Here is a 25,308-nt window from a genome sequence, read left to right as displayed (position 1 = left end):
GCTGGGGCCTTGCCCTGGAACACAGCCCTCACTCAGCCGCTCTCAGAAACAAACCTTTCCTTCCTCAAGTGCGCAGTCAGAAATCTGAACCAGAGCCCAGATTCTCCCCCGCCCCCACCTTTACCAACCTGGGCCAAGGTCTTTCCACTTGTTTTTTTGCCAGTCCTGGGCTTGAGCTCACAGCCTGAGCACTGTTCTTGGGCTTTATCAAGGCTAGAGCTCTACCACTGGAGCCTCAGCACCACTTCTGGCTTTTTTCTAAGTGTGTGGTACCGAGGAATCAAACCCGGGTCTTCGTACATACTAGGCAAGCACTCTACCACTAGGCCCAACTCCTGGCCAATCCTTCCACTTTCTAATAGCATCTGCATGTTCCCTACTGTCCTTCAGAAGGCCTCTTTCCAGCCCAGGCCTCCCTGCCTCTCACTGGGATGGACTGTAATGTGTCTTCCTCCTTCCCCTCCCCTCCCCTCCTTTCTCCTGCCCATGCTTCAGAAAGAGAACTGAGGTGCGGATCTGACTGGGACAGTCAGAGTCAAGTCCAGCCTTTAAGCAGGCCTCCAAGACCTCTATTTCCTAACCTGCTGGGTCTCTAGCTGCACATCCTGTCTGAAGCTCCCTGTCCTTTCACTCTCCTAGCCAGGCTTGGGGCCACAGGAACAAAACCCTTAGATCACAGGCATTTGTTTCCCCCCAAGTGTTGGAGATTGGAAGTCTGAGATCAGAGTATACCATGTCATTGTTTTCTGAAGAGGGAGAGAGGGACAGACACGCACACACACCTGCACACAGACAGGCAGGCAGGCAGGCAGGCAGACAGATGGGGAAGAAGAGGGGGAGTGAGAAAGAGAAAGACAGAGGGAGAGGAAGACAGAGAGAGAGAGAGAGAGAGAGAGAGAAAGAGAGAGAGAGAGAGAGAGGGAGAGAGAGAGGGAGGGAGGGAGGGAGGGAGAGAGAGAGGGAGGGAGGGAGAGAGAGAGAGGAGAGGGAGAAGGAAAGGGAGGGAGAAGATAGAGGGAGAGGGAGATTGGAGTTGGGAGGGGGAAGAAAGCATGCACAAGTGCCAGCCCAGCCCCCTTCTTGTAAAATCTCTTCCATAAAGCTGCTAATCCCATCATCAGGGCCCCACCCTTCTGACCTCCTCTAAACCTAATCCTTGTCCAAAAGCCCCACCTCCCTGACACCCTGGGAGTAAGAACCTCAACACACAGGCCTGAGAGGGAGACGAACACCCAATTCCTAGAATACCTCATCCGTCTGCTTACTTTGCTAGCTCTCATTGCTCCTAGAGCTCTCACTTCCAATGCCTCTTCTTCCAGGAAGCCTTCCTGGGTAGCTCAGAGGCCGAGCTGGGTGGCATTGTGTGTCCTTCTGAAGCATGATGTGACCCTGTCTGAGGAGAGGGAATTTTGGCTTCCTCTGCAGGCTTTGGAAGCAGCTCCCTAACCCCCACTCTGTGTTCCCCTTCCAGGGCCACCGGGACCCAAAGGTGACCAGGGCAATGAAGGGAGGGCCGGCCAGCCTGGCATTCCTGGACTACCTGGACTTCGAGGTAACGGGGTATCCTGGCTGGGATCTGGAGCTACCTGCACTCCTGGGCTCTCCTCGTTGGTGTGGCTGTCTCCCTGCTAGGGTGCCCCCAGATGCCTTTCAGGGCTCTGCTCTGCTCTGCCAAGAGCCCTGGAAGTCACGGCTTGACAATAGGACAGAGATGCCTCTTCTTAGAGAGTACTGGAATCTGAAAGGATTTCCCCACCCGGGAGCCAAGCGCCATAGGAAGGCCCAGGTACCTGGGCTGGAGATATTCTACAATCCAGGCCAGATTCTGAAGAAATCCCCTGCTGTACGGTGACAGCCCTGCAGCCCAGCGGCTCGGGAAGGGGAGGTGGGGGGGGGGGCTGCCTTCATCTCTGACTCTGTCTCAGAAGGCCCCCACTATAACTTTGCCAAAGTCTTCATCTGTGTCTGTCTGTTCCTGAGCCTGCATAATGCACAAACTTCTCCCGTGGAGGACTGGGGACGGTGTCTGTTTATCTGAGGAGTTATGCCTGCTAAAATCTCTAAGGACCTTGCCAACAAAGGACAGGAGGCACACACTAGACTTGGGGAAGCCCAGCCCAGACTCTGCTCGGGCCCCCACCCCACCCTACCTGAGAGCTCTGAGACCCAGGATGCTCTGGACTCCTTTCTGCCTGATGAAGCCCAGAGAGCTTGGGGCACATCCTGCCTTAGGTTCAGCATTCTGTGGGCTTAGGGTCCTCAGATCCTGGGAACACATACCTGCTGGCAGGCCACCATCTTCCCCCAACTTTTGATGTTAACCTTGGAGGAGTTATTATTGAGAAACAAGTTTCTAGTGTTGTGGAAACTAAAAGCCTGAAGAAAGCCAACTAACTCTCCAAGGAAGGAAGAACAATCAGTCGGTTGATGAAAACAGCTCTGCATTGCAGCAATGGCTATGGGCTTAGGTCAGGCCTCTGGGGGCCTTGGGCTCTGACATGGTGAAAGTGTGTGTTGACTCTGGCTTTCCATGGTGCACTCAAAGCAGACCATGTCCGTGGGGCCTGGTGGCCAGGAGCCCAGGGCCTGGTCAGGCGTCATTGGTTGGCCTGGCTGATTTCCTCGTGCCTCTCAGCCTCCAGTGCCCTTTTCTATGCCTCCCATTTTTCGGGAAAGGAAGGGATCTTTTTGTTCTTTCTTTAAATAGAACCAGGCAGTATGTCATCTTCCTCCTAGTCCCTCATACTATTCCCTGCCCCTCCCATGTAGCACTAAATCCCTTTGGTCCGCCATGAGCTTTCCATTTAGAAGAGTAAGGTGCCATCCTGCCTTTCACATGTTGGCTGTGTGCTCTTGAGCAGGCTGTTGACCTCTCTGGACATTCATTACCTCCCTGGTGGGCCAGGTGAAGTAATACTTCTAGGTTTGGTGTAAAGATGAAATGAGATTCTTTCTGCCTGGCACGTAGAGAGTACTCCAAAGGCATCCAAATCTCCAGCATGCAAGGAGACACCTAAAGAGGTTTCACGCCACCGCCATCTCTCACCTCAGAACTGGGCCTGTCAGTGGGACGGGTCCGAGTATAAGCAGTCACAAGTACTGATCTATCTGCTGCTGCTTTTGTTCCATCTTTAACTTACCTAAGAGGATTCGGGAAGCCACAGCCACCATGCTTGCACATTCGTGATCCAACATGCAAGCGGATAATGACCTATAAGGGACCTTCTAGTTCTGAGTCTGTGGCTTCAGCATTGTGTCTCTTGTCTCTCCCCAGGTCTGCCAGGGGACAAGGGTACCCCGGGACTGCCAGGTCCCAAGGGTGATGACGGGAAGCTTGGAGCCACAGGCCCAATGGGCATGCGTGGGTTCAAAGGTAAGAGCAAGTCTCAGTGCACGTGGGAGTGGCACGTGGCCATTATAGTGGGGGTACCAGGGGTGGCTTTCCTCTTTCCCCGGGGCCTTCTCAAGTGATGACTCTGTGTGTGTGTGTGTGTGTGTGTGTGTGTGTGTGTGTGTGTGTGTGTGCAGCTCTAAAGCCTTTGTGAGAAGCAGGAGGGTGTGAATAATAAGTTGCAGCCCAGAGCTGTAACAGGAGGCAGCTGGCGAAGAGTCTCCCATGAGCAACACAGACCAGAGACGCACCACGGCTGCCATGGCCAGTACTGGCAGATTTCTGTCCTTCTGCAAGTCTCTCTGCATCCCCCCTGCATTCACAGCTTACATTCACGAGCCAGATTCACAGACCAACAGTTTCTTCTGGTTTGTTCCCACCCCACCCCTCCCCCTGCATGGATAATCCTCATGTCCATTTCTAGGGGAACCTACTTCAGAGTCAGCCCTCTCCTTCTCATTGTCAGGCCTCTCATCATTACTGCAGAAGACAGGTCTGATGCACGTACCCGGCTTCCTACTCCTTTCTGATTACGACGGCAACCCAGGCACACTGCTGCCAGGCACTTCCCCACCCAGGTCTGGAACCACAGGGAAGTCTTTCCCTACTTTCCGGCTGGCGAGGAAACAAGCTGAGGTTTCCTTTCTTTTATAGTTATCATTTGACACTTTTAAGCATTATAAAAGTAGGACAAGCTTTAAAACAAAAACTAGACAATACAGACCTGTAAAGAGGAAGTCTTTCCCTTCTTTGTCCTTTAATTTGTCCTCCTTAGAATAACCGCTGTGGACTCTTTGGGGTGTATCCTGCCACATGGTTCTCTAATTATCTTTATATGCATCCGTGCATGTGTATACACATGTGTGTGCTTTAGTTTCTTTTTGACCTTGGATCGCACTAGGCATGCGCCAAGACTTTATGACTTGCTGTTTTTACCCGTAGCATGCCATGGGCCTTTAATTTCCAGATATGTTTCTAGAAATCCTTGGCATAGAGCTCCCTGGCCATCTTAATGCCCATTGAATGATGTCAAGACCCTACACTGGTTTGCAGGGTAACATGCCAGCTGGGAAAACAGCTCTGCCTCTATTAACCTTATCCTGGGAAAAAAAATTCCCCAAGTCCCTGGAAATTCATTCTCATATTTTACGATTTCCCCTACCAGAAAATCTGCCTGATGTGTAACCCATCTCTCTCCTCCATAACTGAAGGATCCCTGCCCGCTCCTTCCCCTGTGACCCCTGGAATAAACCTGGATGTGAATTTCTAAAGGCCTGTGTGCTTGATGGAAACTCCTTTGCGTTGTCTTCTTCTGCTGAGTACCACTCATTCTTAGAGACTATACCACAGATGCCATTCTCCTCTGCCTTCACAGGATGGAATGAGACTCTGTTGAGTCTTCAGGGGACTAGAGCAGAAGCCATAATTCACTAGCTCTTACCTTCCCTGCTGAGCCAATGCTTACTGCTAGCTCCTACCTAAGAGTTTCCCAGGCTTGGGTTCCAAGTCCACATTTTCTGATTGGGATTCGTCTCTATTTCTAATGCCAGTTTTCCTCCACTGATTCAGGTGACCGAGGCCCAAAAGGAGAAAAAGGAGAGCGAGGAGACAGAGCGAGAGACGCTGGTAAGGACATTCTGCTGGGATCACTGGCGGCTTGTGGTTATGGGAAAGAGGGACTCGTACTCACTCGATCCTGTAAGGACGGGGTGTGGAAGCTGAGGCCCTATGTGGGGCTCCTTCCCATTTTAGGGGTCACTGGCCCAGCAAGAGATACTGACCTCAGGGGCCCAGGGTGTGCTTCCAGAGCTGGTACCACCCTGAGTCCCGTGGAAGGGCTGGAGGCTCCCTCTCCTCTGACTGTGTCTAATCTCTGGGCCTCTGTATAATTCCCTAGAAACGAAGGGAGAAATAGGGTAGTGGTGAGAAGTGGCTGTGTTGGTCCGTATAAAATGCTTAATACGGTACCTAGACCTTGGTTGGGACACAGGGAAGGTTGGCTATTATTCCATGCCATGCGTCAATTCCCATCTGCTTCCTAAAGTCATCTGATCTGCTTGTTAGAATATCTCCTCTCCCCAGTGGTCACAGGGAAAGAGGTGGAGGGTGAGCTGGTCTCGTATCTTCCTCTGTGTGGCTCCCACAGGCTGCAGCCCAGTCGGTGTGGGAAGGCGCAGTCTTTCTTTAGAGATCCTTCCTGGAAGGGTTGCCAGCAGAGCCAGCTTACCTCGCTGTGCCTTTCTAAGGTGTATTTTCCCCAAAGGGCTGAAGACATAGGAAGAATGTCAGGGAAGAATAAAGAGTCACTTGGCCACATTGTAAACAAAAACCAAACACCCACCCACTGTTCTGTTGGCTCTGAAGTTTGGCTGTTGGAGTGACCTCGGGGCACATCAGCTCCAGGTTTGGCTCTACATGGCCAGACCCAGGGAGACTCACCTGCAGCCAGGCTCTCCTGCGGATGGACCCTCGGGGACAGAAGTCACTGTGGCAGCTGGACCCTGATTGTAGCTGACGTGAAGGACAGGGTGCTGGACGTGGGTTTTGGGGCGCCACTGCCTTGTCTTGCTGGCTTGTTGACTGTTTCTGATGTAATCCTTACCGGAGTAGTTGAGAGGGATTGTGGCGTTTTGTTTGGAGAAATAAACAAGTGATGAGTTGGGCAGGAAGGGAGGACAATTGTGGAAAGATGACCTTTGAGAGAGAGAGAGAGTAAGAGATCAGAAACGCTGATACCCAGGGGTGCGTAGCAGGAGTTCTTACGTAGCAGGAGTTCTCTGACAGTCCTTATGGCTGACTTGAGAACGGAAATGGGCGGGGGGTGGGGGCAGAGCCAGAGAAGTGACTGCCACACAAGCGATGCTCTGGTCACCGAGTGGACTAGCGGCCCAGCATGGAAGGGGGAGGCAGTGCCCACTGGTGTGAGGCTCCCCTGGGTGTGGGTGGGAGACTGGAGGCGGACTCCCATCCCCTTGGCCCTGGAGCCTGCTGCCTTCCCCGCCAGGCGCTGACATCAACCCTGGGGACTGAGGCTTCTTTCCTTTCTGAGGAGACAACACCCTGAGCAGTGGCCAGAGCTCAGATGCAGAGCTGAAGCCCAAGGCTTCCACAAGCTCTGAGCTTCTCCTCCCCAAACCGCTGAAATGGCCTCCCTGGACAGATGATGGGCCTTCCTGGATGATGGGCTTGGAGGGGAAGGGGCAGCAAAGGCCACTGGTTACCGGAGGTTTTGAACGGTGAGAGGAGGACCACAGAGGCACACAGGGAAATGAAGAAACCAACCCAGAGCCATCGTCTCTTTCCTCCAAGGTCAGAGGCTCAGAGAGGACTGACTTCTCCAGTCAGGGGTTGGGCTGAGGACACAGGCCTGGCCTTGGACAGTGAAAGTTCCCCCTTGCAGCTAGCTCTATATATGAATCGAAAGCCAGGGTCTGGGGATCTCCTCACAGCAGTGAGGCCAGGGATCTGCTCCCTTCCCACGGCCTCTGCTTCCTCAGCTGCCTCTGGCCACACCAAAGCCAAGCGTTCAAACTCCAAGGCCGGGAGGGAGGTGTTAGCTATCTCCTTGAGAAGCCAGCCTGAAGGAGAGGCTCGTCTTTCAGAGAACCCTGGAAATTCTGACCAACACAGCGCCCACTGCTGGGGCTTTCTTAGTCATTCTCGAGCCCTGGGCAGCCCCACCACAGAGCTGGTCACTTGCCCGCTTGCTATTGAGTTCAATAATACAGAGGAAAACCTCTGCAGATCGCCTTAAGTCAGTATTAATTTTTTTTAGAACAAAAAATCTTAGCAGTGTGGACCCATGTTTTGACCTGGCGTTACGCAATTTTAGGGTCTTGATGAATTTCTGGTCTAGCCCTCTCCCTCTTCCAACTTCCACCTCGCCAGGAACAGAGGTCTGGAGGTCACCCCTACTTAGAGGGTGGCCAAGTTGGGTCTAGAATCCAGGTCTCGTGATGTCTGCTTGGTGAGAACTGAAGATTGTGGCCCCCTCCGCCCCCCCAAGCCCACGTGATATCCAGCATGCTATTAATGCTTGGCTTTTGGAAATTTGCCCAGGGGAGGAAAAAGGTCTATAGAACACATCTCAAGAGAGAAAGACATTTGTTTTACCCTAGTACATAGTCCGCTTACAAGAAAAATAAATAATATTTTTGTAGTGAAGGGGAGTAGGTAAAGGAATCAGTTTGTTTAAGTCCCAGAGCTTGAATTTGAAACAGGGTATAAGAGTTCAGATTGCTTTAAAAAAAAAAAACATTTTTCATTTTAGTTTTTCATGGAAAAAAAATCCAAAAATATACAGCCTGACACAAGGGCGAATTCTAAGCTAGTGTTTGTGGATAGCATTGGAAGCTGAGAAAACGTAAATGTTTTCGTGCTTTATGGATGTTTTTGATATTTAGGAAGTTCGGGGACTGGATCCCATGATTCTATGACTGGACCCTAGTTGTACAAGTCCATGGAGATACTGGGTGCCGAGGTACTGCATCTCTGCAGTGTTTTTTCTCTCGTGCATTTGTTCAGTTTTTGCATTCATTTATTCATCTATTTTCCATGTCTTTAGACGACTTAGTAATCCCCTAGAAGAGCCAAACATGGAAGTATATATGGGAATAGAAGGTCGGAGCTGTAATCATTCACTCATTAGCCAGTTTAATTTTTCACAAACACATTTCTAGAGAAGAAGAAAAGACCCAAACTTCTTGGAGCACTGCAGAAACAGTGTGGGACATCCAGCAGCTCAGAGAAAAAAGTCCTATTATTCCTGGGCTCCTTCGCATGTGTTAACACTAAGTGGGCACTTTCTCACACCACCAATTCTCTAGTCTGCTTCATGTCCCAAGTTTCATTACCAGCTTTATCGGCTTGCCCGCACCACACACGCAGATGGAGTGTGCAGTTCCACAGATCGATTGACTGTTACCACTTCAGATCTAGCATAAAATTGTCCCTCCAGGACTCCGGGCCAGCCGGCCCTCCCCATGATCAATCCGTGTCTTATAAATGATGCAGCTCAGGCACAGCCAGGGGGAAGTGAAACACAGGGCCAGGCGTAGGGAAGAGCACCCAACTTCTAGGCTCCTTCTCCAGAACCTTCCTATCTGGCAACCTATGAATCTCTGCAAACCCCGTCCAGTGGGATTTTATGGAAGCTTCCTTACACAAGCAGCAGTGATTGAACTTAGCCTCCAGCTCCTCTCCGCTGGACAGCAGAAGGTAGCTGCAAGGTCCATCCTTCATGGTTGCTTCTGCTGCCCACCAGTGCCCTCTCCAATAGGTAGGAGTTTTCCAGAAGTCACTCCTTACCATACATTGATATAGCTGTGGTTGAAAGGGACTTGTTATGTATAACAGAGATACTGGGCACTGCTTCAGAAGTCCAGGACAAAAGTCAAATCTTGGAAGAGAAGGTAACCTCATCTCATCATGCTGGTTGTCGTGAGAGTCTGAGGTGCTCTGGCTAGGAGTCAAACATGAGGATCAAATACAGACTTCTTATTCGATCACATTACTGTAGCAAACCTACGTTTCAGGCCCCACACTGCCCCACTGGCTGTGTGGCCCTGGGGTGAGTACTTTAGTCTCCCTGGCTACAATTTCTTCTTCTTTTTTTCCTCTCTTGTTCTGTGCTGCTGTCCTTGCAGGCATTCCAGCTTGCCACGACTCAGTTTTAAACCTTCCAAGTTCACTCCCAGTGATTTTTTTTTCTTGAAAGCACCTACTGGCTCCTCCCGGGGAGTTTGCAGATCACTGTATGCAGACAGCAGTTCAATTCTGGGCTTGACTCGGGGTCTTCACACAAATTTGCGAGGGCCTGCAGCATGGAAGCCCTGATCCCTTTAAGAAGCTGGGGGAGTACTTCTATGGTAAAGAGCTTGTCTAAAAAGCATAAATCCCTGAGTTTGCTTCCCCAGTATCATACCTATATATACATGCATGCATACATACATACATGCATGCATGCATGCACGCTTGCATACATACATACATACGCAAGCCAAATAGACAAATGAAGGTTTGGATGGTAGGTAGATATCTCAGTTAGTTATATACTCTTCCTCATAGAGTACTGCTAAGGGGTCATTAAACAACTGGTGACATGTATGTTCTAAATACATGCTAAGGAAAAGCAGGAACCAAGGAGCAAAGGCCAAGAAGAATTGCAAGTTGGGGAACAAAGTAAAGGAGGTGATATTTGGGATTTGTGTGCAGGGTTAGCAGCCAGGTACGTAAGAGGAAAGGGTCTGCTGCTTGGAACTGTTCCACAAGGAGCAATCTGTCCACTAGCAGAGCTAACCCATCATCTGCAGTTCCCCTGGTGAGTGAGACCAGCCTGCTGCTCCTCACCCTGAGGGTTCTGCACCCACCCTCCCAGCTAGGATCTGCAGGCCACCCCTCAGGGCTGGCATGCCCACTGCCCTGGCACTTAGGCAGATTTTCCTTGCAAGAAAACTTGAGGTAAGTGTGGGATTTCCTACAAAACCAATGCCTTGAAACCACCAAAGAAATGACGTTTGAGCCTTTGATATGGGTTTTCAACAAAGCAAGTTTCCAGTGGTGATGAAATTGAACTGTACTTTAAAACTAGGAATGCTTGAGCTGTTTGTTTAGAAAGCATTTCAAACAAGCGTGGGGCTGGCCGCTGCTGCGCTCTGTCCCGTGTGAGCGCTGCAGGTTTACCCAGAGGTGAACGGTGTTGAAGGTCACAGCTGGGACCCGCTTCAGGTGGACTCGAGCCCCCGGGCTGGACGTCAAGGAGCTGCTCGGAGGATGGAGATGGAAGGAAGAAATGGATGGCAGGCAGAAATCTGCCTTTCCGGGGAGGTCTTGTGGGTACCGTGGTCGCTGACTCAGGGTTGGGTCATTTGCCATGAAGCTGCCATCCCCACCACCATCCTCCCTCACCCTCGGTCGGGGCCGTGTGGAGTCTCCTACCTCTGGGAGCCGCCACCACAGTCACTGAGCTCCTGCGCCTTTCGGAGTGACGGTGTGTGGCGTCTTTCTCTCTGACAGAGCAGGGGGTTTCTGTCATTTACCAGAGGTTGAAAACACTCATGATGGATCTAGGATGTCCCTGCCTCTGAGGGTTTACAGTATGGGGGTGGGAGAAGCCAAGGCAGATGGGGTAAGACCCCTCCAGGAAAGGCGACTGAGCCCAGACACAGGGCCTAGAAATGCAACACTGGGTCCAAAAAGCGTTTGCCAGGGAGGACTTACAAATGTCAGTGCGTCCTCTGTGGCTATGAGGATCCAGGCCTGCACCATCGCGCAGCCACAGTCTCCTCCTCTCCTGGCTTCCCCAGTTTTCCTTCTCTTCCTAGAGGCCTGTTGACTCAGCAGCCTCCCTCTGCCTTTCGAGAGGCTCAGGAACAAAAGAAAGGAGAAGAATGCAGCTTCCAGCTTTTAATGATGCCATGGAGTGAAGTCTAGGGGTAAGGCTCCAGTCCTCCATTGGGTAAAGGACTGACAGGCAGAGGAGGAGTCAGGTTTAGTAGAACGCCAAGTTTATTGGAGGCAAAAGTAAAGTAGACTCTCCATTGAGAGGGGACCCTGAGCTGGGGACCTAGTGAAGTCCCCAGGGGAAATGGCCTTTATGCTGTTTGTTTTCCTCCCATCTTGGGACACCACTGGTCAGTGATGTCCCCAGGTAATGACCTAGCTCTTTCATTGGTCTCTACCACAGGGCATGAGCACAGAAATAAGTCCAAGTGCCCATATCCCATCATGCACCAGTATGGAAGTAGATTTGATTGGCCATGACTTGTATGCGAAGCATTATGTCATTTCTGACATAGGGTTTTGAGTGGGAGTCATGGAATTATTGGAATGAGACACACATTAATGGGCCACAGGCTGTCTGCCATGTTTTATGGTCACCATTTTCTATCACCATCTACCTAACTGTTCCCTTTCTTTCCCTCAATGGAGTAAGTTCTTTGCTCTGGGCTGGGCTAGAAAGCTCTTCATTCCTTTTTTGATCAGACACCTCGTTAGTGAACACCAACTAAGACCAGGAAGCCAGGAACGACAACCCCCGAGGGACAGAAACCCAGTGTGCAGTAGAGCCAGGAGCTGAATGTGTGCGATGACACCAGCATAGTGACAGCTCAGATATTTCTGCTGCTCCTCTCCCCAGCCAAGCCTCAAACACCCACGTGTGACTACAATGAGAGACACACTCAGAAGTGACACCATTGTGGGCACTTTGTCACATGACCTGGAGCCTCAACTTCCACACCTATAAAATGAGACATTAGCATTCACCTTGCAGGAAGGCTGCAGGCCTTGCTAGAAACTATCTGGTGAGAATACTTTGAAATTTTGAGTGGGTCCTCTCAGGGCAATGTCCACAGCACTCGGGAAAGCCAGGCCACATCCTGAAGGTGGCCAGAAATGCTGTCTTCGGCTTTAGGGATGGCTCCTGCCATCCCATATGGATCACATTTCCTGTTGTGAAGTGTCACCCAAGCTGCGGGGGGAGGGGCGTCGGGGGCGGGGGAGGGTGTGTGCAGGCCCTGGTGCTACAGGCAGGCTGGGGGCATGGGGAGTTCTTTCTTTCTTTACAAGAGAATGAAAGTTCAACTTTCTTAATGGGCAGATGTTCCACATTATCCCTGGGGCCCAGCTCTGCAGCTGCAGAAATGCACAGCCCCTTTCCCCAGCCCTGTGTGTTTATTTCTATTTTCCACAACCTCCTTTCTTCCTTCTTGTTTTGTTCTGGCAAGGGGGAACTGGAAGGCAGGAAAAACAAACATCAAGGGCTACACGATTCCAGGCATAGCTTGGGTTTCCCTCGTTTTCTTTAGAAGCAGAGTTCCTGGGCTCTAGGGCCCTCTGAGGCACAGCTACACAGGTCCTGGGTAATTTAGTGATCAGTTCTGTTCCTAGGGCCCTCCAAAATAGTATGAGTCCCATTTAGCCATTCATTCTCCAATGAACTCATTCAAAATGGTTATGACCTTCACGTAGCACGGGAGTGGGGGTGGTGGAAGCACAGAGAGGAAGAGCATGAAATATTCCTCAGAGACAAGGAGCACCATTCTGCAAACCTTTCCCGAGAAGGTGACTTTTATGTACCTTGCAAGGCAGACAACGAGAGAGTCGAGTAGCTCCAGCTTGATCCCAGATCAGGCCTCTCAGATAGGGCTGTGGCTACGCATGAAGACTCCTCGTGAATGGTTCCAAATTACACTCAAACCTCCAGATCTACCCTGGCACTGCTGATTTTCCTATCACCTGACTCTCACTCAGGCCTTTAAGTCTACGCTTTGTTTCCTTCGGGAAGCACATTCAGGTGGGGGAGTATTGCCGCCCCACGGGGCTGTTGGAAGTAGATGAAGAGCAACTTATGTTTGGTGAGGATTCCTATTAGGCATGCGTTGGCAGGGGTCAGCCTGAAAGCCAGCCTCTACAGTTAGGAGACAAATCAGAGTCCCATATTCTTCTCTTACGACCCCAGAGCACTGTGTGACCAGGCAAATCATTTCTCTGTTCCCTCATTGGTCATGCTTTACTTGGAAGTGCCCAGGTTCAGTCTGAGGACAGCTCCAAGCCAGACATGGACAGGCCTGCTGGTAGGAGATAGTCAAGGCTGAGAGACAGTGACTATTAGGCACTTCTAGCAGTAGAGCAGTGAAGCCGCTGGCTTTCTTACACTGCGGAGAAGAAAGCTATACCACATTTCTCCCAGTATACAATAGTAGCCACAAAACCCAAAGCAGGGGGTGTAAATAAGGTAAGCAATCATTGAATGAGCAAATACTGGAGCCATCCACAGATGCCAGTGGCCAGTAAATGAAACCAGACGCTGGTTCTCACAACTTGAGATGGATTCCTGAGAGATTCTGCGAAATCTCTCCCATCCGCAGAGGCAGGATGAGCAGCTGTCATATGTGGTTCTGAATGATCGGAGATCTCAGTTGGAAGACTCAAAGTCAAGGTTCTTCCTAGTCTGGTGCTCAGGAATTCAAAGTAAGGGAATCTGAGGTCAGAGACAGCCTGCTTTGTCTGAGGCGCTGCTCTTCCTACCAGAGAGAGCAAAGCCAGGTTTGCTTGGAGGGGAGCATCCTTACACATCAAGAGATATATAAAGGTCCATCCTGAGAGACCAGGAGTGGCTCAGCCCTAGCATAGAATTCCTGGACCATTCCACAGGCGCCTTGCCTAACAAATCGCATCCAGCTTGCATTACTGTGCAGAAAGTTGCTGACAACAGGAGCCAGGCTTCTGCCGGATGCTCCCCTAGCGTGCAAAGAAGCCAGGAACTATGCCTGGGGAGAAGAGAGGAAATGAGGCAGAGGATAATCCGACTGGAGGGAAGAATCCCTTGTTGCATGGCTCTTCTGAAAAAAAAAAAAAATAGGCTTTCAAAGGCACCAAATTGCCAGGGCTGTTGGTATGCAAGTTGTTCTCAGCAACAAGGAGATCTTCCAAGTTGACCCATGTGCTGTGGGGCAGACTGCCTGCCAGCTGGAGTGGGAGCTCATGGTGGGGGCAGTCCTTCACATGTGCTGTTGCCCCAGCCAGCACCATCCTATCCATGTGTTCAGAAATGGCATTGGCCAGCGATGGAGGGAGACTCCAGCCCTGCTCCTGAGTCCGTAGGCAGCTTCCCCAGTCATCTGGTTTCCTCCCTGTAAGAATGGCCTTGGTTCTTTGAGCCTCCATCTAAACCCCCAGGGCTGGTAGATATAGGTCACCCATCTGCCCTTAGATGGGTACATGACACTCTTGTCCGGCTGTCTTGGTAGTAAGGACAAGAGACTCCTCTGGGTAACTTCAAATAATGGGTTCTGGGAAGACTTTGGGTACCCAGGACCTATTATGTAGTTGGGTCTTGCAGAGCCTGGAATGAGATGGATGTTAAAATCCAAAGCCACTCTAGGGGCCCCATCCTAAGAGGTCAGCTTGTCATTCTAGTGTCTTCTCCACCACGATCTGTTGACCCCATGGTCCCTGGCTGCAGCTAGCTGTCTTGCTCCTGCTCTACTCAGTGCCTTCCACATTCCCCAGCCCACGTGTTTAAGAGAGTCCGGGTGGGTCACAAGAATTCTCTTTACACAGACTTGGACGGAATTTCTAAGTCCAACCAGTCCTTTGAGGCCTTTTCCATAGTGAGGAAGAACAAGAGCAGGCTGTGGGCACAGCCCGCTTCTGGCTGGCTTGTCAAACGCTACAACCTGACTCCACCTGATGGCAGAGACAGACAAAGCTGGCACTGGTGATGATGCAAGGACAGCTTTACCAAGCTGTAACTACTACTATAGGAAAACAGCTTGAATGGAATTTAACCTCATTCGTACGGAGGTGGGGTGTTTTACAGAGAGGAGGGGCCCGTGGGCAGCTGTACGGGGCCTCAGTAGAGTCAGGGAAGTGAAAGGTACAAAAGGCAGAAATGAGGTTCTGAGAGAAACCTACCTGGATTTGGTAACTGGCTCCCACCATGCCACTGAGGCTCGGAAATAGGGATCCTGTCTTCATGGGCTCGCTAGAGCCAACTGTAAGACTCTGGGGAAGCTTTGAGTTTTCCCAGGCAGACACTTTCAATGGCTCTGAGGAGATCCCACACCCAGGGATGGATGTTTCTTACCACTGTCAGGGTCCCAGTTTTTATCATCCAGGGTTGATTGCAGGATGTAGGGAAGCCTGGCTAGAGCTCGCCAAGGGGAGGCTCTCTGTTATCTACTGACCAGACCCCATAGGTCTCATTCACACCCTCTTTAGTAGGTGAGCTGAGTCAGACTCCAGAAGACCTGGACCTGCTGCAAGGGTGGGGTCAAGGGCCATTGCATCCATCCCAGCTGCACCCTGGGTGTGTGAGAGCTGGGTTCCACTCATCCATGTCCTCTTCCTCCTCCTCTTCCTCCTCCTCCTCCTCCTCCCCCCCCCCACTTTAGCCAGTTGTGGGCCTTGAACTCAGGGGCCTAGGTACTGTCCCTGAACTTTTTCACGCAAGGCTAGTACTCTACCACTTTGAGCCACAGTATTACTTCTTATTTTCAGTGGTGAATTGGAGATAAGAGTCTCCCAGGGACTTTCCTGCCCAGGCTTGCTTTGAAGCTTGATCCTTGATCTCAGCCTCCTGAGTAGCTGGGATTATAAGCATGAGCCACCAGTGCCAAGCTTGTTTCCTTCTTAAGGCTCACAGCAAAACCAAGCACTGACACTTCTGTGCCAACTTTGATTTGAGGCTGTTCTCTGTTTCTCTTTATAAAAGTTACTTTTTTCCTCTCCCAACTGAGGGGGTCTGTGATCTTCAACCCTGGGGCAGCAGGGAAGAGAGGAGCCAAGAGCTAGCTACCTAGATTCCTCCATGTCTCTACTAGGCATGGGAACAGGTGGCTAGGAGAAGATCTATGGATTAGAGATTGGAATGAGCTGGCACTTGTCCTCTGTGCCCTTGGCTTTTCCGCACTAGTCTGGCATTCTACCACTTGAGCTACATCTCCAATTCCAGCTTTTTGCTGGTTTGGAAATAAGAATCTCACAGACTTTCCTGCCTGGGTAGACTTCAAGCCTCAGTCCTCACATGTCAGCCTCCTGAAATCTGCTCACTAACCTCCAACTGGCCTTTCCATTGGCTTGGGTCTTCAGCCAAGACTTGGAAAGCTACAGCTGGCCATTCCTGTGTACAGCTGTGTGGGACCAGCCACATGGTCACTACTGTTCTTTCCATGTGCCAGCTGTGGTCATATGGGCAGGTGGGCTCCATCTAGGCTAGCGGAGGAGACCAAGAGGAAGAGTGTGACATCCTCTTCACTCAGGGTGATCCCCCTGAATCCTTAGGAATATTCTGGAAGGACTTTCCAGGGCTCAGTGAAGGTCTGCAGGCTGCAGAGAGCAATTATGAATGGCAGAGCCTAAGTTCTCCTTGCTCTTGGTGCCCTTTGCCCTTTGACTGGACCATCTCTTCTTGCTATGGGCCTAGGAAGGCCTGTGCTTCACGTGATCCAGAATCCTTGCCTTCCATTTTCTGTCACCTTCCTAATTCCAGGTTCCCCACATGCCCTTCAGAGACCCCTCCAGTTGAGCAGCTGAGGAAGAAGGTCCTTGGACTAAACCAAAGTGTCCAGGGAGGGTCAAATGTCATGCAAGGCCTCCTCTCAGAACCCTGTCTGGCGCATGAAGTGTAGGGTGAGCATGTTTCTGCATGGTGGTTGATTGCTTAGTGGAAAAAATTTCCCTGGGGGCAGAAATTCCTAGGAAAAAGCTGAGTTGAAACCCTCGACCTCCAGAAACCTAAAGCTCTTAGAAATGCATGGCATCCCTCTCAGCCTAGAGAGCACTGTGTTTGGTGATTTCCCCAAGTCTCCAAGTATGCCGTTGAGGGTGGTCTTGAAGCCTCAAGTCTAGGAAAGGGACTGCCTGCATGCTTGTTCTGCAGGGGTGAAGGGGGTGGGAAACAGCATTCAAGGAACAGGCCTTTGGACTGTATGAGTCCCTGAAGTGGGACAGTCTACATCACCAATTGGTTAAACATTAGCCTATAGTTTCCCGAGCAGCTAGTGATTTTGTTAAAAGGGATTTCATTGAGTTGGGGAGGACAAATGTGAGACACACCGTGGTGGCCATGTTCTAGAAGATTCTGTAAAGATGGAATGTGCCATCTGGTTTGCGTGAGTTCAGGGGGAGGTGGCATGGTTTTCAGAGTCATCTTGACCTATTTGGGACCTGCTGGCAAGCATGGAACAAGCTCCAAGAGTTGATGAGCCAACTGTGGGGGCCGAGTGGTGTCTCATATCATCCAGCCCTGCCAAATCCCATCTCTCGTGGCCCCTTCCCCCCCGTACTCCTCCTCCACCTCCTTTTAGCTCCTGAGGTCAGCGTGCTGGTTGGGAAAGACACTGCTAGAGAGCTATGACTTTGCCTGGTGCAGGAGGAGCACGGGCCATGGGCCAGAGACATACTTGCAAGTGATATTGATCCCATGAGTATGGTTACCACCTGTTTCCAATTTTTCTTGAAATTGTCTTGTTTCCAAATATTTTTGTTACTTCTATATATACATTGAAACCTTCTGAGAATTTCAGAATGTTAACATGCGAAATGGCATCGTCCAGATTTCCTCCAGCACCTACTGAAAGAATGATAGGGTCACATCCCTCTTTCCTCATTGGGAAGAAGCCAGTGAGTGACAGAATGGACTGTGATGGCATCACGAGGGTGCTGGGGCTTGGGGCCCTGATGGAGGACTCTTTGCTTGGCCCGGCCATCTCCCCCCAAAGTCTAGATGAGGGATTGCATCCACTAGACAAGATCTCATCAGGATCCGTATCGACTCGTGAGCTCGTCACACGTGCAGGCCTTCAATTTCACAGACTGGGCATCTCAGTGTTCCAGGTACCGGATCAGACCACGTGGTCCTTGGATGTTCCTGGTATCCTGAGAGAATAAAAGGCAATTATGATGCCAAGGAATAATTGTGTCTAGAAGAGAGGTCCCGTCCAGGTATGTAGTCCAGGGAAGACCTTCTAATGAGTTTAAAAGGAGAAGAGAAGTTAGAGCCAGTGTACAGAGAGGAGGTTTTCGGGGGTGAAAGAATACAAGCTCTTCCTCCCCGCACTCTGAGAGTGAGTACGCGGGTGTCAGCCACATAGTGACAGTACTGCCTCACAGGTGGCGTGGATGCCATGACCATCCGCCTGGTGAACGGCTCGGGCCCGCACGAGGGCCGCGTGGAGGTGTACCACGAGCGCCGCTGGGGCACCGTGTGTGACGACGGCTGGGACAAGAAGGATGGGGACGTGGTGTGTCGCATGCTGGGCTTCCGCAGTGCAGAAGAGGTGTACCGCACCGCGCGCTTCGGACAAGGTGAGTCTGCCGAGGAGGTGGAATGGGTGAGCGTCCGGGGAACCGCCTCCTCTCCAAAGCCGAAAGCCCAGAGGATTCTGCCAAGGGAACCCCCCAGCCTCTGCCTGGTGCAGGCTGTTGTCTCTCTTTGAAGCAAGATAGCACTTCTGTGATTCTAAACACTGTATTTCTGAGTTACCTTCACCAGGCCTCAGTTTCCTTAAGTTCCATGGCTTCATCCAGGCCTTTACCCACCCTGCTGACCTGACCCGTGCTGACACATCTGGGAGCTGGTTAGGAATAGGCCATGCATACAGATTGAGCGTTCAAGGGTGAGAGACCCTTCCCCAGCTAGTCTACCCTTCTTTTAAGCTGGAGGTCAAGTCCTATCCGAGAGGGAGGAAGGGTGACACCCAGGGCTCTGCTCACCCTCAAGTCAGTTCAAAAGCTCAGGCGCTGATCACGTACAAGCTTTCTGAGCCAAAGGCTGAGGAACAGAGGTGCTGGCCGACTCCTCAGTCCTTTGGGGATGCCTCCATTGGGTCTTGGAGCTAGATTGTCCTGGAAGCTCATTGAATGGCTCTTCCCAGTTTATGGGCCTTTTCATGGCTGGACATTAGCCAGAACTTTCTGGCTAAATATCAGCAGGGGCCAGGAGTTTCCAGATTCTATATGTGAGCATTTGGGCTTTGTGACCTAAGGCCTGTTCCTTATTTGTTAGTCTCTTTTTTATTTGCCTCTTTATTTGCTTTGGGTGTGACTAATCCCACAGAGCTCCTGAGCCCCAGGCCTTTTCCTGGGTAATTTGCAAATTGATATGTTTTCCAGGAGATGTTTAATCTGTGAATTATTACTGTGTTTCAAAGGGGGTATTGTGTAGGAGCCAGGAAGAGACTCTAGTCAAGAGCAGGGTCCTAGAGAACCGGTGGCCTGAGGCCTCTCCTCCCTGCTTTGGCCCAGATTCCCTGCCAACTTGTCACTGACCTTGAACATCTCCACAAACAGAACACAGCGTAGCCAGCTAACTGGTGCAGTAGCCTCAGTCGATGGCACTGGGGCTTAGATGTTCACTTGACAATGTTTGAAAAGGGATTTCACAGGGAATGACAACATTTGAGGGTTTTCATTGTCTCAAATGTTTCGCCAAAAAAGAGGGAGAAGGTGTTTAGCTGCTAGGGAGACAAAACTGGAGAGGTAGCCTTGAGTCAGGTAGGAAAACATTTGTGGATGCTGAAGCATTTCCACACAGGAAGCATCATCCTATTGACTCATCCCCTGCGTGAGGTCGGACCTCACTTGGTGACCTTCCAATGCATTGTGGTTCCCGGTCATAAATCTAACAAATGGAGGTGCTGGAGTAACCCACTGCTCCAGTTTGCCCACAATTTACCAGGTTTTAGTACTCGAAACCCTCCATTCTGAGACACCCATCTCAGACTGAAAACTGAAATAGTCCCACTGACCTCCGGAGGGTGCTGAGTGACCACTCAGCGGGCCCCATGACAAAGCTCTGCCTCTAGCTCTGTGCCAGGACACTCCAGCTGCAGGGCCCAGCCTCGGTGTGCAGATTCTGGCTCAGTGGGGCTCAGGCAGGACCCCCAGCTCTGCATTGCTAACAGTTCTTTGTCACTGTCACCATGGATCCTGTAGCAAGGTTACTGAATCTATGGGTGTCCTGGAGTTCAGTTGTCCTTCCAGAGGGTTGCTGAATTGGCTGCTGCCATCTGGAGCCAAGCAGAGCCAGGGAACTCACTAATGCCCATCAGTTCCTAGTTCCTATGAAGTCCCCTCCCTCTCTACTCCCCTAAGCCCTCACCATTGCTTTGTATGGGCTCATCCAACTCTCTGTATACCATAGTATTCTTAAGGAGACCTCAGTGTCAAGTTTATGCCATTTAGGGCTTAGCTGCAATCCTGAGAGACCAAGCACGAGGTCCTCCATGTCTGGGCTTCTCCAGACCAATGGTCTGTCCCCTTCAAGGCGGGATGAGCAGGGCTGACTGCAGGTAAAGCTACTGATTAGATTATCTTAGTGACCTTGTGTTTGGAGGACTAATTATGGCTTAGGGATGTTTTATCTATCCTTGAGTATCATGTTCTAATGTTCAATTATGGGATGCCTTGTCATTTTAGAACCCCAGTCTAGGCTCATAGAATGGGACCATCTACTTTAAAATCCACAAGCTGTGAAGGAGCCCTGTACTGACCACCTTGGCTCTGGGGCACCAGGGTAAGCCAGGGTGTGTCTGGCTAGGCCTTGGCTCACTCATTATCAGCAAGGGCTTCAAGATACCATATCTCGAAGGGGTGGCATTGATCAAAATGTATTGAACTCATAAACTGATCTGTTGAAATGTTCTTAGCACAGCTACTAAAAGATAACGTATCTCAAAAGCTAAGAAGAAATATTTACAAAATGGAAGCCTGGGGGGCAGCAAGAGTTTGAGATCTTATTTTGCCAGTTATAATCAGTGACCATGTACCCATTGCTTTGTGAGCCTCTGGGTTCATTTACTAACAATTTACCCGCTACGAAGCACCATGCTGAGAACTGTTTAAGGTCTGACACACAGGGATCCTCAAAACCATCACAGTCAATTATTATTATTCTGCCCATAAGAAATTGAGCCTAGAAGTAAGGATGAGCTCTTGGTGGGAATGCAGACGCTACCAGGGGTATGTGAGCAGTGCCTGCCAGGCCAGTGAGAGCCCCAGGAAGTTCTCTCTTTTCCCACTTCCTGTATCGCTGCTGAGAGGCCGTGTTGACCTGTCTCCACAGGCACAGGAAAGATCTGGATGGATGATGTGGCCTGCAAGGGCACCGAGGACACCATCTTCCGCTGCAACTTCTCCAAATGGGGGGTGACAAACTGTGGACATGCCGAGGATGCTGGCGTGACGTGCAACAGACACTGAGAGTGGGCCCGGCCTGTGGCCGGGTTCCTGCTGCAGACTCCCCTCCTGCAATTCTAGGTCAAGGGACAGCTTGGGACGTACACTAGCCACGCCTCTGTTCTCCTGCCCCCTGTAACCCTCTCCCAGGACTGTGGTGGCCTCTAGCACTCTCCTTCCAGCCCCTGGATCCCAAGTGCTCTGTGGAACCCACTGCCTGCCTGCCCCTGCCACCAGAGCTCCTGCCTGGAGAGCCCTGGCCAGTTGGTACACTGGTTGGTCTAAACCACAGAGTGTCTCAGTGTCCATGTTACCTTTGATCTTTTGGTTACAGATGGATGCTGAGAAGACAGCAGAGAGAGATGCCGGTAGAGATGGGAGGTATTGTGGGTCATTTACTCCAGATAATAACCAAGCCTCAAGCCCAGTTTCTATTCATGTCTCCTCAGGAAGTGGCAGTCCTGAATGATTCTTTTCTCCCCTGTCACCCTGCCTCTTCAGGCTGTTTGTTAGTTTGGGGAGGTGACCGAGAGGATGAACCAGCAGTAGGGGAGTGCATATCACTTTCAGGAACCCACCCGGAGCTGGAGAAAGGGAGTAAAGCTAGCATTTATTGACTAACTACCATGTCATGCTAAATCGTATCTTGGATGCTCAATCATTTATCTACTTTGCTGTGTTGTTACAAGTCATGTCAGCTGAGTATGGCCCTGCTTCCACCTAGCATGCGCCTGGCCTCCAAGTCAGAAGACTGTGGGTGACTGAGACTCGATTCCTCCCTGAACCTTAGTTTGTCTTGCCAGGCCTGAGCAATGCACTTGGGCAAGAGACATGGGCGATGAGAATGAGAGGCATTCTCTAAGCCCTCCAGTGTGAGAGATCCAGATCAGACACAGGGCTTCCAGGTCAACATAGGGTCTACGTAGGAGGGGAGCTGATGGGGAGGTTCCATGGAAGGCTGCCTAAGTCAACTGAGTTCAATGTTTGTTCATTAAGCAGTAAAGGTTAATGGCCCCCAGAAGCATGACCCTGGGATCTGGGGGAGCACAAGTTCTGGTGGATCCCAAAGAGGTAGAAGCAGTGGGGCATCCTCGAATCCTCTGAGGGGAATGAAGCCTCCATACGCTTCTCATTAGCACCACCAGCTCCCTTCATTGCAGGGTCTGCGAGATGTTCTGTCATTTACACAGAAAGGAGGTTGAACTGGGCCGTGCGTGTGTTCTGCCTTGATTTAGGGGAATCACGAACTCACAGTTAGGCCTTGGGCCCGTGACCTGTCCCATCAGCTTGGTGCCCAGGGAGAGGGGAGATCTGGGCCTCTAAGTGGACATCCAGCAGCGCTCGTGGCTCCCCCGAAGCCAGTGTGAGCTCTTGGTCCTTCCTCCTTGTCAGTCTGCTCTTCACCCACTGCTGACCTAATGATCAGAGACTTTCCTTTTGACCGACTGCTATGTCTGCATAGCACACATGTACTAGGCGTCTTCCAGGGCCCCCTATGTACGCATGTATCAGCAGCACTCTTTAAAACATAGCTCAGCACATTGCAAGTTTGTGTTTAAAAAAAGAAAAAAAAAACCACTAAAGGTGGAAAGGTATCACTGAACAGCATCCTCGATTCAGGCACACGATGTAGCTGTTCCATGTATGAAAACCCATGCAGCTTTCTTACGTGGTGTTGGGTTTTTTTTTTTGGACACAGCACACCTTTTTTCATGTCAGATAAAAACCGTGTTGAAAAGTGAACCATAAAAAGATAAAAGTCGACTAGTTTACATATCTACTTAAGAGGACATGGACATGACCATGGACCTGTATTTCAGGGACTAAAGGCCATTAGGCCTGGCCAAAAATACATCAGACCTTTTGTAAGAAAGAATTTCAATAAAGAGAAACATACGTCACCACAAAGTGCCCGGCTGTGTTTTTTTCTGGTGACAACAAGGGAGCGTGGGAGGGCTGGCGGAACTGGCTGGCCTGGGCATTGCCAGTGACAGCTGGCGGCATAGGTTGTTGAGAAGAAGCCATCTTACTACTCGCAGAGGACGTGATGGAACATATCTCAGACGGTTCGCTGTTTCTATGACACAATACCTCAAACCAGGCGATTTTATTTGAAAAGATGCTATCTTGGCTCTCAGTTCTGAAAGCTGGGGAGCTGCAGATTGGACAGCCACCTCTAATGAGGGACACATGCTACTTCCACTCATGGTTGAAAGCCAGAGGGCAAGGGGGTGCATGAAAGGGGACAAATAGGAAGGGTAGACTTGCTTCCTAACACAAGATTACAAAACTACATAAGACAAGTAGTCAGTAAACCAAGAAGAACCGCTGGGAGACAGGAATTAATCCAGTCACGAGAACTCTCCCCCAAGGACCCAGCTGCTGCCTTGAAGAGCTAAGGTTCAGACACGTGAATGGGTCCTGCTCAATCCATAGTGCTCACAACGTGGTAACGCAAACCTCCTTGGGTAAACACACTCAAGGCCACATGCGTGAGACAACTGGGTTTGAATTAATACAGACCAGAAAACCTAATTCCTCCATCCACAGAGGGAGGAATTGTTTTGTGGGTGTTTGGGGGGACAGCACTGGCCTTATGCCTTCTAGGTAAGTGCTCCACCCCTGAGCCAGGCCCCCCAACCCCCTCACCTCCAGTGTTCTTACCAGGATGAACTGCTCTCATGCAAGGCGGGCTCCCTGCTACTCAATCCACAACCCCAGCTTTCCAAGGGCTTTCTGTCCCTCGACAGCTCTTCTCTGTGAGAGGGACCTTCAGTGAGTCTGGCTGTGTGAGTTGTCCGGGCGCTGGAGATGGTTCCTGATTCAGAAGTCGTTCATGGCAGCCCCATAGTGTTCACACAAGTATATGGAACCTGAGACACCGGGAACGGCTTTGCACATTTCTGGAACCGTCTCTTCAGGAACTGAGAAATTCTCCAGTGGTGACTATTCCCCTGCATCCCCTCGCCTCCCCTGCCCCCCCAGTCTTCACCTCTTTCCCTCAGGGAGACTGCTAGACTCTGGCACTTTCCTAGGCCATGGTAATCTTCTCCTCTTCATCCCCTCTTCCTGGGGATCACAGTCTTTGTATTGTATGTTGTCCAATGCCAGAAATAATAGGTTTCCAGGCTGGTGTGTATTTTGCAATTTTCCAGTTATGTTAGAGGAAAGGCAATTCTGGTAAGTTCTATCCATGGCTGGCTGGATGTACACATCTTCCCTGTGGCTCTTTTCAGGTCCAGGGAAGTTGTATGGGAACAGCCTGTGGTGTTCAAACACAGCACAAGGCTTTGACAGACATTGGCTGTAGAAAGTCTCCAGCGTGGGAGAGAGGCACTGGGCATGCAGGAGCTTCCGAAGGCGTTCTCTCGCGGCTCCCGGAAGGACCCCTCCCCACCAGGGTCCCCCCAAAGGTCAGCCCCAAGGCTCTCACTGGATTCTCCTTAGTGCTGGCAGAGTTAAACTAAGGACAGGCAAAATATAGAAATTATTTCAGAGAAATAGACAAGGTTCCCAAATAGAAGTGAAAGGCTGTTCAGTAGCTCCTCCTGTCATGCTCCCCAGAACGGTTAACACTTTCCTGTCCCCCTGCCTCTCAGTGGGTGCCCTGTTCCCATGGGAGCTCACTTACTTTCCAGCCCTGTGTTCTCTGAAACCAGAAAACAAGTAGAATGGAATCAAGAAAATTATTTGGGGGGAATGGGGTGGGGGGGGAATGGGAGGAAACACTGAACGATAATATGGGAAGGGGTGACACTGTCCAAAAAGAAATGTCCTCATTTCCTGACTTATGAAACTGTAACCCCTCTGTACAACACCTTTAGAGTAACAATAACAGAATAAAACAATTTTAGAAAAGTGTGTATTCCTAGCTATTCAAGAGGCTGAGATCTGAGGATTGTTGGTTTGAAGCCAGCCTAGGCAGGAAAGTCCATGAAACTCTTTTCTCCAAAGAGCCACCAAAAAGCTAGAAATGGAGCTGTGGATCAAGTGGTAAAGTGTTAGCTTGGAACAAAAATGCTTAAGGATAGCACCTAGGCTTTGAGTTCAAACACTAGTGCCATCACCAAGCAAACAAACAAAATGACAGGAATCAGACCGTAACACTTGAGGAAGCAAAATGTGTAGCTGACAATCTTCCCACAAGAAAAACATTGTGCTGAGTGATTTAAAAGGTAAAACATTGGGGGAATGTTCAAAGAACAGAGCATCTGAACCTTATAGCTAGATTGTTC

The 25,308-nt window shown here is 50.6% G+C and overlaps 1 protein-coding gene across 2 annotated transcripts in view; it reads left to right on the top strand.

Annotated features, from left to right (window-relative positions):
• The window catches only part of Scara5 (scavenger receptor class A member 5), a 65,937-nt gene extending 42,966 nt beyond the window's left edge, over positions 1–22,971 (top strand). For both annotated transcript variants that reach the window (XM_090353657.1, XM_090353656.1), the window contains exons 5-9: positions 1,472–1,552; positions 3,275–3,373; positions 4,961–5,017; positions 18,008–18,202; positions 20,961–22,971. In XM_090353657.1, the coding sequence (XP_090209783.1) occupies positions 1,472–1,552; positions 3,275–3,373; positions 4,961–5,017; positions 18,008–18,202; positions 20,961–21,097 (569 nt within the window). In that variant the 3' untranslated portion in view covers positions 21,098–22,971. The remainder of the gene's footprint in view (positions 1–1,471; positions 1,553–3,274; positions 3,374–4,960; positions 5,018–18,007; positions 18,203–20,960) is intronic.
• The last annotated feature ends 2,337 nt before the right edge of the window (positions 22,972–25,308 follow it).

This window comes from Megascapheus bottae, chromosome 20 (assembly GCF_031878675.1).
Source record: "Megascapheus bottae isolate mThoBot1 chromosome 20, mThoBot2.hap1, whole genome shotgun sequence".
Taxonomy (NCBI): Eukaryota; Metazoa; Chordata; class Mammalia; order Rodentia; family Geomyidae; genus Megascapheus; species Megascapheus bottae.
Note: the sequence above shows the minus strand (reverse complement) of the source record. Positions and strands in the feature narration are given on the sequence as shown.